Source organism: Anopheles ziemanni, chromosome 3 (genome assembly GCF_943734765.1).
Source record: "Anopheles ziemanni chromosome 3, idAnoZiCoDA_A2_x.2, whole genome shotgun sequence".
NCBI classification, from domain to species: domain Eukaryota; kingdom Metazoa; phylum Arthropoda; class Insecta; order Diptera; family Culicidae; genus Anopheles; species Anopheles ziemanni.
In genome coordinates this window covers 80,599,426-80,617,209 of record NC_080706.1, presented here as the reverse complement: position 1 = coordinate 80,617,209, position 17,784 = coordinate 80,599,426, and the positions used below count along the sequence as shown (strand labels likewise).

Sequence of the window (17,784 nt, the reverse complement as noted above, 5' to 3'; positions counted from 1 at the left end):
AAGATGCTACTTTTATTTTCTATCGTTTGTTCTGATCCTGGTCTAAGAAGATACACTAAGTCTACCGGTGAATGTACAGTTTAAGTAGATAAGCGAACAATAAGAAGGATGCTGTATGAAGGATTTCAGGTTTCCTTGTGCTTACTTAATTTGTCTCTTCCAATCACTCTCTGAATACAACTGACTCGATCTTTCTCTTCGACAATGTGTACTATCATTTTCAAGCATACTAGGGGCCAAATCGAATCGAATATCGAATAAAATCAATGGATTTCACAAAATATTCGACGATTATCCGGGGTTGGTCGGTCTATTCGTGGGTCCACAGCTACCCAAACGTGTTGGATTTTTTTTAAAGACTGTTAGATTGATAAAAATGGTTGTTTGACCTATTTTGGGTACAATTAACTTTTCTTTGACGAATCCAGTATGATTCGGATGATGGTTCAATCTTCCGGCAACCCGAACACCCGGGATGCTCGACGTTCTACTCTATATGGCAGTAAACCTCCAAAGGAAATTTTGTTAAACGAGATCTACCGGATCGTTATGGTTTATATAATGTTTTGCGTAAGTTTTATTTTCGCTGTTAAAAATATTTCTCTGTGTAATTGTAACTATGCCATTCTTACAACCTATTCGTTCAATTTACCCTCCTAAGTTTGTTTTTTTCTGGAATTGTCATTATGTATATTAATCAGTGTAGTGAAAATAATTTTTGAGAAGAATGTTATCCAAAATAGACAATTTCGGGAGACTATGGCCGAATATCAATAAATGATAAGATATTAAACACCTATATTAGAGAAATTGGTCGACATGAAAAAAGGACGGCTTTCCATTTTCCAAGCCACTCGCGTTACTCGGGTAAATACTTGAAGGGATTGTTGACGTTGGATTTGCGAAGTTTGGCCACATCTACGAACTGCTCCATCGGTGCGACGCACCGTTGGGCCATGAGGTGACCGTTGGCAGGCTCGCACGGTGGGCACTCCGTCGATTCCACGTAGGTACAGCCACAATTTTTATGCCGAAGCCACCGTTTCACCGTAGCCAACGGTTTGGGCAAACAGACGAAAATGATAAACATGAGGATACCCTGCAGGCCGAAAAGAATGTCGTAGAAGATAGGCAGCTCGTACGAGGTGTAGTACGTCACCGTCATGACGGTCCACACGGCCGCCATCACGACGAAAAGTAAGGCGGTGTAGTTTGTCCTACAACAAGAAGAAGATACGGTCGATCATCGGCTGGCCTACCTTTGATTGCTTCACGCAAATGGGGTGCAGTTGCCCAACTCACATATAGATAACTTTGTTGATTTTTCTCGCCGGAATATGTGTTGGAGCCATTTGCCCAATATTGAATTCGTGCCCCCGGTCTAGTAAGCGTTGCCTGACCTCGTGGTAGAATGTGAAAAGATTTATCACTCGCCGTAAACCGACATAGCAGGCGGTCAGACAAACCAAGGTTAGCACCAAAATCACCATTATCGTCCAGAAAAAGTAATGCTTTATGGCCGGATTCCCTGAGGGGAAAAGGGAAAATATGAAGCAATTCGGAAAGAGAGAGAGAAAGAGAAGAGAGAAGCACCACTCCTACCTTGCGACGTGATTGAGAAGGATAGTATGATCCAAAGAGGAACTAATTGAGCTACTAAAGCGTATCCGATAAATCGACGGTTTTCCCATCGTGCAGTGACATCCTTTGCTCTCGGTGTGTAGAACCTGAATGGATGGAAAGGGCACGGGTTACACCTGGGTATCCACTAGCACCAGCCGCCTGTTAGCATCTCTTACCAGGCATGGAAAGTGTTGTTCGCACTGTTGACCAGCAGCCAAAAGAACGTCGCCAGGACGAAGTACTCCGCGTAGTTCTCCAGCACGACCTGCTCGGCGTTCATCCGCTTTCCGCGGGCTTTATGCTGGAAGAACGATTCCAGCAGCAGTGCGATAGCAAAGTTAACACAATTCATCGCCAACGCCTTCCCGTGCAGATCGTGCAGCTCCGGGATGATCATATAGAAGGTAGCCGTCAGCAGCAGCAGCGGAATGGCGAATATCAGGCACACGTCGAGCAAAACCAGCTGGCCCGCGAATACGTCCGTGCCTAAGGTAACCTCTTCCGGGCACACATACGCCATGATCGTACCCTCCGTGGCGTGGTAATCCAAGCAGTAGCTGTTGAAGACTTCGAAATCGTATGGCCTCTTGTAGATAACGAGCAGAGACCCGTTCTGGATGACGTACAGTGTGTCCATGGAGTGGGCCCCAAAGCTCACCAGACCCCGCTCCGTGGCGCACGGATTACCGTAGTTAAACCCAAGCCCAGCGTCTTCCTCTAAATCTTCGATGCATCCATCATAGAATTTTGCTACGATGGCGCTCATGGTGGAACTGTTTACCTGAGGCCCTTCCTGCTGGCAGGAGATTATGTTAACCCTGTCGTGCACCATACGCTGTCCTTGGGGGCAGCATTTTCGGATAAAATTCACCGCCGGTCCAATGTACACCGGTTGTTCTGAGAGTGTCTAAAATCAAAATGAAGCAATATAGCAATGACATCATGGGTTTTGCACGGCGGAAGCTTATCGCAAGAATGTAACACGTTTGTCTGGAATTCAACACTTTTTCTTGCAAATGCCCTACGTGCTGTTGATATGACGAGTAATACTCCCGTTTCGAAAGAGCGGGGCGTGACTCAAACTTTATCGCCATGTTCGATCCCTCATTTCCATAAATAACGGCATGCCAAACGTATGACATAATATGCGATATGGGCGGTATCTGCCGGTGCCTACCTGATATCCAGCGCAGGTCGTCACATTCTGCATGGGCATCGCATCATCTATGGTGGTCATGTTGGTATAGATATTCTCCACGGCTAGGTCAACGTCTTCTTTGGAACTCACTGTGGTTTGCTTCACTGGTGCCACGAACTGCTGCACGTCCGTGGGAGCGTGCTCTGGAGTACCACTAACCGACACGTTCGGTTTCGGAACGACAGAACTTCCTTCACCCGCGGTCACTGTACTTCCGGACACGACGTCCTGCCCATCTTCGTCGTAGTATCCTGAGTAAGAAATGTCATCGTCAGTGATCGGATCGAGCACATCATCCACCACCAGACGGTGATCTTCAAAATCTTCCAGCCCATCGTCACCGACCGTGTCGGGCAATTCGAACGGCCTATGATAGGGACCTTCATCGTCGTACTCCTCGTACGTGGAGTACTCACCTTGTCCACTGCCTTCAAGCCGTGCGGCATTACCCATGGTTAAAACCGCGCACACCATCAAGACACACCAGAACACCACCGAACTCCGAAAGGATTCGTCCGCTCTACTAAACAGCAGCATCGTCACTAACGCTTGATTAAGCACTCGCTTCAGGGTTATGCGCGAAACTGTTGGCTGCACCCAGACCACGAGGTCTGTCGTGTTTGGAGAGTCCACTTCAGGTTCTTCTTCGATTTTTACTTCCGACTCCCTACGAGCTACCCAGATACACACCGCGATCGATAGATAAACACCGCAGCTTTGCCGGACAGGTTTTATATGGCCCACATCGGGAAGGGTATTTGAAAATGTCGTCAAAGCGCTCCTGCTACCCACGTTGACCAAATAACACACTCACACGAAACACTTCTGTGACTTTTGAGCTTCTCTTATTCGGGCGGAACTTAGGTCTAACACTAGCCGCGCACCATCGTTACTGGGGTCTGTCTCTGATGGCGGCTCACTCTTGAATACTCTTCCTTCAATATTCGTTCACTTGGGTAAACACTAGACGTACCCGTACAGCAGGCGCTTCACAGACTGATAAACTGATAAGCGATAGCTGAATCGTTAATCACCGCCGTAACCGGTCAGTAGACAAATGATACCGATTTGTACCGATACAAGAGAGACGAAGACGGTTGCGAAATCGAACATTACCACTACACCACAGCCTGCGGAGTTGATGCACGACTCGCTGCAAGAGGTGCAAAGTGATTCCGAAATTTCCGGCCGTGACGATCGCCGGGTTTAAGGGTGTGCCTTCGACTCCACCCGTCCGAAACCGGCTGCTTTGGGCTGGATGTTGATAAACCCCAAAACAAACCATGCACACCGTGGGACTAAAGATAAAACGCACATGCGTTGAGGCAAACACAAAACGTTCGATTTGCGTGAAGATGCATCCAAAGTCGATCGCAGCGCGGCGCAAACTGACGGAAACCGCTGGCATTGTGGTGCCCGAACCCCGCCGACCAACGCACCTGTGTAGCTTCCCAAATCGCCATCTCACTTACATTTCTACCAGACGCCAATGCCGACCTGGAGACGGCCTGTTTTTTTTTATCAGCCAGGAACCACATACAGATAACCAATACGTTGAGGGAAGAGACCGTTCCCTTCCGAAAACGTTCGCCGGGAAATGTTTGGACTTCGATAAATGTATGAACTTTGGCGCGGTTTAATCAGCGATTACCGGAAGTGAATATTTGAACAACTCCAAACCCGCATTGTGGAGGGAATGGCCCTGTTATGTAATATGTGTGGCCGAGAGCGCGGGCAAGCAATCACAAGTACAAATCGCCATGTTGAGACAAAGGACAGACGATGACGACGACGTCCGTAGCGTTACCGATCGGAGATAGTCGGCCACCGAGTGGGTCGCCGTCGTCATGAGATGTCGGCTCAATATCTCGCCCTTTTGAAGTAGAACGTGGTGTACGCAACGCATGGTTTGCGATGCACTGTAAAATATGTGACCGAACCAATTTAGATCTGACATCGAATGTATGTACTTACACTTCGCTTAATAGCAGTGGCCTGTTTTGTGACACAAAATTGACGTGTTCAGGCGATGCAGTCCCTATTATTATTACATTATTGGATAAAATTGTTAATGCACGGAAAACCTTTCAGCCGACATCATGCCCTCCTATAATTTTATACTTCTTTCAAATCCAAGAAGCCAACTAGGATGTCACCCAAGGCCTATAGTGTTTGTTCAGTTATTCTTTATTCATAAGTTTTTTCAACTCAGTTACAGAAAAACGACGTTGTTTTTACAGAACACGCCCTTAACCTGATAATCAACATAAACTTAATGTTGACAAAACATAAAGACCTCATATTATTATGTGCATCTTAAAATATGACTCGCTTATTCTCAAATAAATATGTTTTTTGGGAAAATACAACGGGATTTGTTTTTCTACTACTACTATTACTATTTCCCTTTCGTAATAGTTTTGGAATCGACCGAGTGTTAAAATTAAGTTTTTAAAATAAGTGCTCCGTGATTTTCTTTTCATTTCGTGAATCTCAATTATTTCGCCAGTGAGTTTTCCTATTTATATCTTAATTAACACGCTAGCACAAACTAAAGCTATTGCCTACATTCGAATACATTGGTTTTGAATAGTTTTGATCTCGAAACGGCTGGTCCAGCTTTTGGAACCCAGTGATCGTTAAAACCTGTCCAGTTTGGCACATGAATACCCTAAACATACTCTCGATCGCGCGGTAAACTGCTATTTCGTGAGGTATTTTCCTCTGTTCTGGTTTCCTGAAGCGTTGTGTAAACATTTGGTAATCACGGACTCGACAGCGTTTAGTTACTATATAGTTTCTAACCGACACTAGACTTTGTTCACTCATAATCCTGACTTGAATTGAATCGACCAGTGCGCGGGAGGAGCTCAGTCGTTGGCAAACGGACCGCAGCGGTCTCTAGCGTGCAAATGCGATTCTACAGTCCCGTCACGTCGTTCATCACAGTTCGTAGCATATGGCGCTCTTGGGTGCCCGGGTTAACGAGTATCTCCGGATCAGCAGTAGCACTACTCGTATGCATCTCCGTTCTTCACGGTATGCAGCATCTTTCGCTGTAGCGTTTTCATTTCTGTGCCATTCTCCGCATCACGCAAGTTCAACGATCCCGAGTTGCTCCAGCACTCGCGTATGATTGTCCAACGTTGCCGGCCGGTCGTATACACCAGTCCGATGAACATGCCCTGCAGGGCGACACTGTACACGATGAATACTTTGGCCACTGCCGACGTACCGAATTGTAGTGTAAGTGCTGCGAAAAAAATCCAGCACAGCAGCGAGAAAACGGTCTCCATGAGGCAGAGTTTCTTCCTGTACCGATAAAGAGAACGGAGGAGCGATTAGTAACGATACTCTAGAACTGTTATGGACCGGGTATGAACTTACTGTTGGTTGATGTATTTCAATCGTTCCTGATCGATCTTTGTTTGCCCCCCGTTCGTATCAACTATGCTTCGATAGCTGCCCGAGGAAAGCCTTCCTGCGAAGTAATAGGCTAGGACGTGCGATACAACGATGGCGCCAAAGTATATAAACACCATGCATATCAGGGCACCTGCGTTGGAGAATCAGGTAATGATAGGTTAGTTTAGTAAAAAAAAAACCAATATATGGACCCTAAGTAACTCACCCTTAGGCAACAGGAACAGTGGTATCAAGGTGATGGTATAGAGCACCGCTAGAAACGCGTACATCTCACGCTTGTTCTTGTTATCGTACTCCAGCCCATTCGGTATGTAATAGCTCACGTACATCATATTGAAGACGTTCATAAGGAAGAATATGAAGACCGAAGTTCCGAGCAGTCCGTTGGCAAACATTTCCATCACGCCTAAAAGCAGAAAAAGGGAAAAGCCATTAGGAAGGTTATTTCCGAGCTTCCAAGTCAGGGCCGGAAAATTACTCTTACCTATGCCGCCAGAACTGATGCAACCGACACCACATCGTGCAAGGCCTAAAAATATGGTCCCGATCGCAAACGTGCCCGCATGGGCCGCGATAAGATACCCGAACGTGGTGTTCAGCTTCGGCACGAACGAGTAGCAAAGAGCGGCGAACAGCAGCGTCACCGTTGCCAGGGTGATACCGACTATGATGAGCCACCGGGGCCACCCCGACTTTGGCAGGCACACCTTCGCCAGCAGCATATTGTCGGCGTCGCTGGTCATCTCCACACAGTAGGCATCGAACACGGACACGGTCGATCCGCTTTCCAGCACCAGCAAGGATCCATTCTGCAGCACGTACATTGAATCGCCCTGGTCAGCACTGTACACCAGAGCGATCTCATCCCTACACTGGTCCTGGTCCCCTTGGACCTCCAGGGTGATTTCTTCCTCGCCCATCTCAATGCACTCGTTGTTGCCGTAGAAGTATGCGTCGATCGCCTCGATCTTCAGCTCCAGGTTTCCCGGGACGCACTCGTTACTGCTTGGCTTTATCATCTGCCCCTTGGGGCAACATTTGCGAATGTGTGCCTTTTCATTGTACACCAGCCGGATGGAGGACACCTGCGAATGGAACAAGACACATCCGTTTCCGTCAACTCTTTCCAATAAATCGTTCGATTCACATCTTTTTAAACCGGCCGAAGATGAATTCGTTATGCCCATGATTCTTTCAGCATGAGAATAAATTATGCTAATTGCCGGGGGACATTCCACAATTTGGATACACTCAGTGGAATAAAGGGACGACGTCAACATCGCACCCGTCCTGTGTTCCAATGAATGTTCCTGGTTTCAAATCTTTCACGACCCATTAGCTCAATACGTTTTAAATTCCTCCGGAACGTCCACGTCCTACACAAATGTGTGTAGTTATTACGACTCCAGTGGACCCAACTCCCAATGCGACGATGATGATTTGCATATCAAATTATCACCCTTCGTTTCTTCGTCCATTTCCGGGCGAACGTCATCGTAAAAGAGTTCGACCGTACAGTTTGGCGGACTGGTTGCTTCCTTCATGGTCGTCGTGAAACGATGACGACAGAATGACTAGATATAGGTGTGTGACGAGACTAATGTCACTGCGTCCGTCTGGGATAGATTTTTTTTCACTCCATTTCTTTCGATGGCCAAACGTCGAGACAATTTGACGTCGGTCATTAAATGGCAATTATGAGATGGTGACCCCCGGTAGCAGAACTTCAGGATAGGTACGAACCAATATCGCCCAATTGCTCATGCGCCATTTTTAAGAATGATGCACCTTTGTGAATATCCACGAATTCCCATCCTTATCGGTGTCATTGACGCCACCATATCACAACCACGCCAAGTCACGGCGATGGCATGTAAAACGTACTACTCTACTTACGTTGAATTCCGAGCAATTCGAGGGCAGTGCGTCATCATCGTTGCCGGCGTCCCCGGTGGAACTTCGCCCGGTGGTAACAGAGGCGACGCTTGTTGTTTTTACACTCGTCGTGCTGGGGACTGGAGGCGTTGTCGAGGTCGTTGTTGTCGGCACACGCGTTGTGCTAACCACTTGTGCCGCATTGGTGCTCGTGGTCTCCTCCGTCGTTGTGGAAGGAGTCGTAATAGGCCGTGCGTTGGTCGTAGTATCCGCGCTCACCGGAGGCACCTCGGTAGTAGTTGATTGATCAACTTCTGCACTGTTCGATGGAGCGACACTTGACAGCACGTCACCCGGGATTGGCAGCGAGTTCTCGCGTATCGCGCCGGTAGCGTTATCTATCGTGGCCAAGCTCCCGTCCGCTAGCGATACCAGTAGCACCACCAGCGCCAACAGCCATCGGCGACGGTATCCCACTTGTAGCCGCATGGCGCAACCGGATTTGTCACGCGCGCACACTCCAGAAAGCAACAAGAACCCTCCGGTTATATGGCCGTGTGTCTGACGGCCGCCGCAGCACAAATGCAACCTCCGACGTCGACGAGCTCGTGCTCGAGGTGTCTTACGCAGCTCTTGGGTGCTCGGCGAAGCGTGCTATTAATTCACCACCACGAACGCGGTACGAGCGAACCGGTTACCGGTAGCACTGATTCATCACGCCTGCACGTCACGTCCACATGGCATCTCCGTGGGGTGGATTGTGCCGGTCCCTGGAGGGCTTTGTCGATCGTCGATTCTTCACCTTAGCACAAACACTACTGACACCGATTCGAACCAACCGGGAAGATAACCGTCTAGGAAGGACGATATCTTGCTGTATTAAATTTATCAGTCACGATTTAAACTCTCCAAGCTTTGGGGAGATATTTTTGGACCAAGTCACTTTCCGCAAACGCGCACGGACTTAACGTCATGGCACGCACTTCCAATTGACCCTTCCTTACCTGCTCGCACCCGTGCCCGGCCGAGGACGGACCGTGTTTGTTTTACTTGCGGGAACTGGAGCAACACCCGGATACCGTCCAGGTAGCTTGCATAACGCACCAACCGGGGTTCGTCCGGCCTATCGTTTCACTTTTCCGTCTTTTCGCACCCTTGTTTTCGTGTCCGCCGTCGGCAGACGAATTGTGTTAACCCGTAGGCCACACCTTAAACGATGAAACGGCGCGTATCGAGCGACTAATGATACGAGGCACCATCGAACCACGGGTGTTGATCGGCAATTGGAGCCTGATGATCGAGCTCGGAAGTTTGAGCACTAGCCTGCGGAGTCGAATCCACCCTTTGCACTGGTGGTCGTTTTGCTATGACAATGGAGAGAACCACAGACATTGAGAACGAGAGTGAGACACACTTGCAAACCCCCGCAGAGCGTCACTTAGCTACTAAGCCCTCGGGGCTGCACTGCGGTTGATGCACGCCTCTGTGCCGTTTTACAGATTAAACCACACTTACACACATACACACACTCCAGAGAAGGGTGGACTATTCTACCGAACAACACGGGGATGCTACAAAAACTCCGAAAAGCTCGCACCCTCTCGGGGGGTGAGTTGGAGCTCTCTTTTGAAGCTGGAAACGCGCGCGCAACTCCACACACCACGACAGACGGCGACCATGTGCGCGATCGGGCACTACTGTGGCCACACACAACTTGAGCTCGATTGTGACCAGGCAGTTCGAGCAATAGCTAATTTATTCACGATCCGGTCGCGCCAAAGCCAAATGACGGTATTGGATTTCCGAACCGGTCTCAGAGTGGTCTAGAAAAAAACAAAAACCCAACCAAAATGCGATCATGGTCGCGATCGCCGTGTGGCGCCCCGGGTTGAAGACGAAACAATACTATCCACCCTGCTGCTACTAGGATTCACCCTCGCCTGCGTGGTAACCTGCGGCGAATGATAAGCTTTATCTAATCTTACCGAAACGCCGGAATCTTACCGTGCTCCGAAGAACAACGCTTTTCGATACGAGTTTGCCAAACAGAAATGCAGCCGAAACACAAAACCCTTTATCGCACAACTACACACTCCTCCAGCCCGGCCCAACCTAATAGCCCAATATGTTGGGTTACGCAAGCAAACATAGCGTAAACATATCGAAAGGTTTACCCTTTTTTGGAGATTTATTTTCAACCCTTGACAGCCTGTGACGGAATAAATGATTCTGTATGATGAAATGATAATAATCAAAGGCAATAAATAATCTCGGTTTATGAAAATCTTATGAAAAAATTTTAATTATATCAACAGCTTTTACCCCATTTTTATAGTTCTTTCCAACTGAGCAACTTTTCCAAAGCAAAACTATGATGACCAATAAGCAAATTGCAATGGCGACAATAGTGCTACGATGATGGTCAACAAAACCACAGTGGCCACGCCTTAAAGAAACAGTTGATTTGTGACTAACTATTTGTGAGCGCAGTCTGTTTTTATTCTCTCTTTAAATGGAATCCCAAATGTTTTTTATTATTTTTCTTTGGATACAAAGCAAGTGCCATATTACGGCCTTAAGGTAGTTGTTTGAAGGAGCGGCCATCGATTTTGAGCTTGTCATCGTCGTAATTCGTAATTTTATTAAAATTGGAATTTATTCGCACAATTGATTATTTCTGTTATTTCATTGAAGTAAATTTATCAATTTCGGTTATTTTACTTACCTTTCTTTCTGTAGTTTACTTCGATGTCTTCGATCTTCTCAATATTATCTGTCAACAGTCGGTACGAAATAAGTAAGTGAAACGTTTCAAGCAATAAAAAAAAACCAACACTATTCCTTTAAGGGTTTAAAAACGATATAACTTCGTTCCGGGAGTCATGCGCGGGAGCGTTGAGCACACTTCCTTTTCCGGTAGATTTTTGTTTTATTGTTCTGTTGTTGTCGGAAGGCAGATCGCTATGATCATTCGAGCTGTACGCAGATGGGTGCAGCTCGTCGGAGCATGCCATGCATAAATGAGCAGTGTTTTTTAAACGTCTCTTTCTTTGATCTTCTTCTTGAAATGTGACACTTAACAACGGATGCGAAGTTATACGGAGGAAGGAACATCAGTTGATGCTGGTATTTTTTTGACCATTTAAATGTTCTATAATTTTTTTATATAAAAATGTATTACATTTTATTGCATCACATTGCACAACTTTACCCAAAATAAAAAATTCTCAGTTAATCATATTACTAACTCTATACCTTTTTATTATGAATGAATTGAATTTTTGTTGCGATTGATTCAACAGAACAATTGGGAAAAAAAAAATAAAATTTAAATAATTACTCATAAACAAAAAGTTTATTAATCATGCTCAAGGCTCTTGGATTCTGTGAATTAAAATATTGATCTTAAAGTGAAACATGTGATATCAGCTTGAAGTAAAACGTGTTTCAAAATGTTTGAAATTATTCATCACAATTAGTCGACCAAAATCAGTTTAAAGTAATCTCTCACCAATCAAACTACTTTAACCCTGCTCCAACAGCTCACTGAACATATTTTCCCATTCGAGGATGCGTCACCAGTTGAAAAAAACCCCTTCGCTCGCCAACAGGTTTCCAGCAATACCTTTCTTCACCCAAGGACGTCTTATCGCTTTATGTACCCGATCGCATGGGGATGTTTTTATAACTGCTGGAAAATCCAACTACCCCACCGCGGTGGGTTGGGTATTTTCCCCTCAGGGTGAATGTGCATGGGATAGTTTAATTGCACTACCTTTTTTTGTTGTTTGTTAACGCCTGCGTACAGGATTGTACTACAAAGTTTCTTTTCCATGGGTTTTGTTTAATGTTTTTCTTTTAATTCCCCCTGTGGGAGCTGTTTCACATTGCTATTCCCGTTGTTCGCCCAAACTTATCCATTTTTGGTACTTACGTGTACATGTCTTTCTCCTGTCGCTGGAAATGACCACCATTGGTTACCTCTTGTAGTGCCCTAAATCACCCTCTGCTGACAGCATTCACTTCTGCAAGTAAATTGTAAAAACAGTCAAAAAAGCACTCATGTATAAATAAAGAATATAACGCAACTTGTTACAATGGTAAATAAAGAACTTTTTCTTATTTTCTTCTCATAAAAATGCTCATGCTAATGCAGAAAAACATTCACAAAACATAAGCCAAAAGGAAGTCGTCTTAAAAGCCTCACCTTCGGCTGCGCTGACACTGCTGTTGCCAATTTTGTTACATGACCCCCGTCTGGGTTGAATTCGCAATCTCATCGCCAAAAACCAGGCCACCGAGCGAACCTCGTATGGAACCGAAAACGCTGTAAAACATTTTGCGACCTCGGTCAGCTGCAGAAAATCGAGAGCTTCGCGAAAGAAAGAAGGCATCGCCACAAAAGTCGCTACCCTAAAGCATCTTCAAGGCCACCAGCCGGCCCGATTCGAACCGCTCGAAACTGCCGCGATTCGGTCGCGGCCCGGAAACCGGTTCTCGCCCAGGTTTGAGCCGGCTGGTAAGTTTGTTTCGCTTCTTCTCGGGAACACTAATTCTGCAAATAAAACCAAAAAACAAAACCCACAGTCCGTGGTCGCGTTGGCTTTTGTTTGTTTTATTGATTTATTTTATATTTTCTTCGCAAAATAAAATGTCCCCGGGGCTGCTGCAGCCTGCGCGAAGTGGTGACTCGGTTTCGTGAAAGTTGTGCGATGCTGACTCCTAGTGAGGCCGTGAGTTACAATTTTTACTATTCCGCTACCCGAAACAAACTATAATCAACTCCCAGCGTCCTCGTCTTATGTACAATGCCGCTATATGCTAGTTTTAATGAAATAAAGTCGAATTATGGAGGTGCCTAAGAATAATCTCTTCTAAGTACGGATCAGGGGCACGCAAGTGGTACGTCCTTTCATACCACCCGCAGCTCGTCCGCATCGTCATCCGCGTACCCCGAAGGTAGGACCGTTTGCGTATCTCGCGGCATCTGATGCTCGGCGTACGGAGTTCCGGGATTTTGGGCCTTCAGCCGCTGGCCAACGTTGCACAGGCCGATCGAACGACGCCTCAGGCCAACAAACACGACGAAAATGATGATGGCATTCCAGGCGAGGACGGAGAGCAGCGTATACTTGTTCATCGAGTACGGTATCCACACGATGATCTGGGTGGCACAGGCGAACGTGGAAACGATCGTGCTGGAAGAAAAGACACAGGCGATTAATGTCAGTTGATCCTTGGGAGATACGCGAGTACCACTATACGTACAGCTCCTTTCGTTGGTCCATTCGCTTGGCCGTGCTGCCTTCGTTGATCATTTCGAACGGATTCTCGCTGCTATTGAACCCAAGATGGTTGCGTCCGAAGGAGGTGTAGATGTTAGCCGCACTGATGGTCAACGTGATCGTCAAACTGGCCAAGACCGTCAGAAATAGGACGCTTTCGGAGTAGAATGTCAGTGCCATGGCGATCAGCGAGCAGGAGGAGATGAAGAACACCGCCACCAGCAGCAGTCGATAGTTAATGCTGGTCGTTCCGGTGGCGGACGAAAAGAACAGTATCGAGCTGAAGAGCACGAAGAGGGCGTATGAAATCTCCACCAGGACTTCCACGATCGGGCGGTATTGTTCTGGAATGAACGGGAAGGAAACACCGTGTCATTATCGCCGTCAAATCGACTTCAACTTCTTTTCCTCCTACCTTCGTGGATAGTGTCGAAAAGAAGCTCGAACAGAATGGCAAGCGCAAGGAATCCCGCATGGCTCCCTATCAGAGGCCCGTACCGATGCGGTAGGGTACGATCGAAGATGTACGCCAGCACGGTGATAACCGATGCGATCAGCGCCAGGACAATCATCACCGTGCCCAACCATCCGGAGAACAGATCCGTCTCGGCCGTCGGCGATTCGCAGATGTGCGCCGCCAGCACCATGTTGCCCGATTCCTCCACGCAAAAGTCATCGTAGAACTCGAACCGATCGCCTCGCGTCACCAGCAACGATCCGTTCTGGATGAGCATCATCTGTGTGCCGCGATCGTTGAATATCAACCTGTTGGGGGAAACCGGAGAGCGAACAGTTCCAGTCATTAGTTTTGTTTGTTTATGTCACTTCGATCACCGCCTGGCACCTACCGCTGTCCGACGCACTTCTTGTCGATCGTCGTGTTGTAGCGCAGATATCTGCCGTACTCGTGACATCCCGGCCCGTAATAGTCCAGCTGGCGGGCTAGCAACGAGAAGCGGCTCATGTGCTCGTACAGATCTATCGGGTGACAGGTGGTTATGCTTAGACGATGGAACGACTGGCCCTTGGGGCAGCACTTGCGCACGGTCAGCTTGTCCAGGGTGTGGATCTGTAGCGGCTACATCCCCGGGGGAGTGATTATTGATGAGGAAGAAACGTGAAACATAGTCAAATTAATGATTATCCTGTCACTGGTTAAATCTTTCTTCGATTACAATTATTTATTATCGTAAGGAAAAAAGGTAAACATTTAGGTTTTCTGTTTTTCTATCTTCTGAAAGGCGATTTCATAATCAATTTGGCGAGACTTCTAGACACATATTGCCTTCCCAAACGTTTACTTCGGTGCAATAGAAAAATGTTCCGAAATGATACTCTGTCTGAAAGCCATGTCTCCATCTGGAAGCTGCCATAAGTTATGCTAATTTTTAAAAAGATTATATTTGCATACCCGTTCTTTAGCCTACTTCGTAGCCAGTTCTGACAAAAAAAGAAATCGTTCGGCAGCGAAGAAAGTGTCTTTCATTGGATTTAGGGTAATTTTTACTTTGAAAGTCCAAAGATGCCTTCGATACGATTTCCTCCCAGAACGATTAATATCAATCACTGCAGAGTGCCAGCAGAGTTGGTGGCAAGGTTTTTCCAGCGCGATCCCAGCGAAGGCTCGCTGGCACAAAATAAATGATCGCATCGGGAACCAGTTTGGCCATAAATAAAACTCCTCTCGGACATGATTCGTCCGGTTTCGTGGGCTTCATTTTGGTTTTCGTCGAAAATTGTTGGTCGATTGGCAAATTTTTGGTACACTTACGAACCTTTTTAAAGGAATCCGATTCCCCACCGAGTTTCCAGACGGAGGTAACTTTAACATTTCCCTAACCGGTCTTGGTTGGAAGGTTGAGCACATAAAACAAATCGTGCACCTTCGCACATCCGATCCGCGATACGACTGCATTCAAGCGTTGCGTTTTAACGCGAAGGCGAAACGATTCCAGTTCGGTTTCATGATCAAGTTTCCGACGTCCATGCGGAATTCAGATGTGCAACGTTGGATCGGTATTGTGTTTTCCGGTGCATCGGTACACGGTACGCGGTAAGACCGGGGTGGAAGAGAAGCCAACGGACACGTTAACTTTGGCAATTTTTAACCTCCTACTGTGCGAATGCCACATGGCACCGAGGCATGCAGGCGAGCGGTAGAAAGTAATGTCCTTCGTGAGCGTTACGAAGGTGAAGAAATCCTGCCGCACCATCCGATGCAGCTCACGCACGGGTAAGATTGTATCGCAGGTGCAACAAGTACTGTAGGCTATTGATATTAAACTTGATAAACATTTTATATCTAGCTTGATCATCAGAACGGGATTGCCGTTTACCCTTTCGTTGATCACTGCAACTGGTGGGCGCTTGAGTCGTTCAAATCTAGGCTGCGTTGTGGGATTGTGGTTCGATCGCTTCCTCGTTCCATATCTCTAAGCCACCAAGGTCAGTGATACTGGCGTTGATATGACGTTCGGTATGCATAATTCATCGGAATGGAAATAGAATGTAGCAAAAACGGCATCGGCGGGAGACGCCAATAACAACATTAACAACAACAAAAACGGTGGAGGCGCTTTCGTTCGCCAGACTTAACACAAACCGTCCATTTACATATGTTGCAAGCGATTAGCCCGCCAGCTTTTCGCAGAGTTTTAGGCTGGAACAGTTTTATTGGGAACCGCTTATACCGATGACGGCCATATTTAGTGATCACCGCGGAGGAAAGTTCTGAGCAGTCAGCGACAAACGCGTCAAAAGGAATAGGCCGCAATAAAGGGAACTCGATTGGCAAGCCGGAGATTAGTGCCCCATGTCATAAGCCTGCTGGCGACACAGCTTCGCACACTGGCCGTTTAACATTTTGTGCCCTGTCAGGCTGGGTAGAAAGGAGAACACAGGCATGGATCTAGTTTTGCTCGCCCGGAAACCTCACACGTGTGTGCCCGTTACGGCGGACGTGTGCTATTAGGACTGTTATACAACGCACCTATTGCCCCGGCTGGGACAGCATTAATAACTTCAACTCGCCATAGTGCCATATACCGCCTCATTATTAACCTGATGTGATGAAACAAAAGAAAAGAAACTAAAGTGTCCCGGAGGGGGCTTCGGCAGTAAAGACAGAAAGAGATCCACATCCAGCCTGTCAGGTAGCTGGGGTCGATGCAATTAACAGCTTCGGTCGTCCTGATTCGTGCTGATGGACGCTAAATGAGTCTCGCACTTTCCGTGTGAGTGCATTCGCACACAAGCACACCACCGATGATCACTTGCCCCCGTGCAGGCATAAGAAATCACTTCATCAAGGTGAACCACTGAAGTTAGGGGATGGGAATTTACATTTTAGAAACACTGGACAACTCCAGCTGGATAATTGATGACATTTCCTTATTTTGTTTTGAAGAAGCTACCGCGCGAGGGGCGCCACTTGTGTAAATCTGGATATGTTGACGCCCCACTAACCGTACAGCTGTTGTTGCACCGAAACGGCAAAACATGATGCTATTCGAGCGTCTACGACATTCACCAGGGCGTTTCGTTACGATCCCCCAGTTCGGGGTGAAGGTTGGCTAACAAAAAAGCTCCGAAAAGGTAGCCTCTTGCCCCAAAACAAAAAGACAGGCCTGGTCTTTGGCAATCCTGGTTGCTCTCACCACGATCATTGCGTAAGCTCGACATTGGCCATGGGAGGTTCTGGTGTGTGTTTTGCTTCGCCTGCTAGCCTACCTTGCGGTCTCCGATGCAGGCCACACTCTGTTCCGCCGAGCTGGATGCAAGCTCCGACGACACGGAGTCATTGCCTGCCGGCGTGCTTTGATTCAGTGCCGTCGCGATCAGCCGATCCAGTGCTTCGTTGTAGTCCTTCGGGTTCACTTTTTTCCGCCGATGCTGCGGATCGATCACGTAGTCATCCGTGACGCTCTCCCCGGAATCGTCGACATACGTGATGAAGTTGGCGTCGGTCCGATCGGGCACGATCGCCAGCAGCAGGACCGCGACGCCGACACTCCACACCGATAGCGCACACAGTGTCCTTGGAGAGGCCATTTCTTGTATTGGATAAGAGGTGCCAGAACACTGTCACTTTTCGTTGCCCTCAATAATATCACTAGAACAGAAGTGTTATCACAATTTGACACACAGACGCGATAAAATCTGGGACAAAAATACACCCTAAACCACTTGCGCAAATCCCGTCCAACTTGCTTGTAGGTCGGCTTATACTTTTGCTTTAGGAACAGCGCCGAGTCTCCGTGCCACAACGCTCGAACTGCCAGATGCGAACTTCGGCAATCGAATGAACTGTACTACAAAGCCATGCCGCCTCGATCGCAGAGTTCACGCACAAAATCGGCAGAGTTCTACACGGCCGTT

The 17,784-nt window shown here is 47.3% G+C and overlaps 3 protein-coding genes across 3 annotated transcripts; all 3 read right to left on the bottom strand.

Moving 5' to 3' along the window:
* Positions 1-617: 617 nt before the first annotated feature.
* LOC131285580 (probable G-protein coupled receptor Mth-like 14) lies at positions 618-3,358 on the bottom strand. The gene is made up of 5 exons (XM_058314440.1): positions 2,801-3,358; positions 1,800-2,530; positions 1,603-1,727; positions 1,303-1,528; positions 618-1,217 (listed from the first exon to the last, which is right to left on the bottom strand). Exons 1-5 carry the CDS (start codon positions 3,356-3,358, stop codon positions 860-862), a joined length of 1,998 nt encoding a protein of 665 aa, XP_058170423.1. The 3' UTR covers positions 618-859.
* A 2,474-nt stretch (positions 3,359-5,832) lies between these two features.
* Positions 5,833-8,611, bottom strand: LOC131285579 (probable G-protein coupled receptor Mth-like 14). The gene is made up of 5 exons (XM_058314439.1): positions 8,144-8,611; positions 6,732-7,332; positions 6,453-6,653; positions 6,209-6,377; positions 5,833-6,133 (listed from the first exon to the last, which is right to left on the bottom strand). Exons 1-5 carry the CDS (start codon positions 8,609-8,611, stop codon positions 5,833-5,835), a joined length of 1,740 nt encoding a protein of 579 aa, XP_058170422.1.
* A 4,154-nt stretch (positions 8,612-12,765) lies between these two features.
* Positions 12,766-17,457, bottom strand: LOC131288141 (uncharacterized). Its single transcript, XM_058317253.1, has 5 exons — positions 17,137-17,457; positions 14,256-14,485; positions 13,823-14,172; positions 13,391-13,751; positions 12,766-13,320 (listed from the first exon to the last, which is right to left on the bottom strand). The coding sequence occupies exons 1-5, from the start codon at positions 17,455-17,457 to the stop codon at positions 13,035-13,037; spliced, it is 1,548 nt and encodes a 515-aa protein (XP_058173236.1). The 3' UTR covers positions 12,766-13,034.
* Positions 17,458-17,784: the final 327 nt, after the last annotated feature.

Coding starts and splice junctions, on each gene's coding strand:
- LOC131288141 (XM_058317253.1), bottom strand. CDS start 17,457: ATGGCCTCTCCAAGGACACTGTGTGCGCTATCGGTGTGGAGTGTCGGC. Junction 13,752..13,822: donor TTTCGACACTATCCACGAAG/GTAGGAGGAAAA, acceptor CGTTCATTCCAG/AACAATACCGCCCGATCGTG. Junction 13,321..13,390: donor ATGGACCAACGAAAGGAGCT/GTACGTATAGTG, acceptor CTTTTCTTCCAG/CACGATCGTTTCCACGTTCG.
- LOC131285580 (XM_058314440.1), bottom strand. CDS start 3,358: ATGCTGCTGTTTAGTAGAGCGGACGAATCCTTTCGGAGTTCGGTGGTG. Junction 1,728..1,799: donor AACAACACTTTCCATGCCTG/GTAAGAGATGCT, acceptor CCATCCATTCAG/GTTCTACACACCGAGAGCAA. Junction 1,529..1,602: donor CTTCTCAATCACGTCGCAAG/GTAGGAGTGGTG, acceptor TTTTCCCCTCAG/GGAATCCGGCCATAAAGCAT.
- LOC131285579 (XM_058314439.1), bottom strand. CDS start 8,611: ATGCGGCTACAAGTGGGATACCGTCGCCGATGGCTGTTGGCGCTGGTG. Junction 6,654..6,731: donor CATCAGTTCTGGCGGCATAG/GTAAGAGTAATT, acceptor TTCTGCTTTTAG/GCGTGATGGAAATGTTTGCC. Junction 6,378..6,452: donor ACTGTTCCTGTTGCCTAAGG/GTGAGTTACTTA, acceptor TCTCCAACGCAG/GTGCCCTGATATGCATGGTG.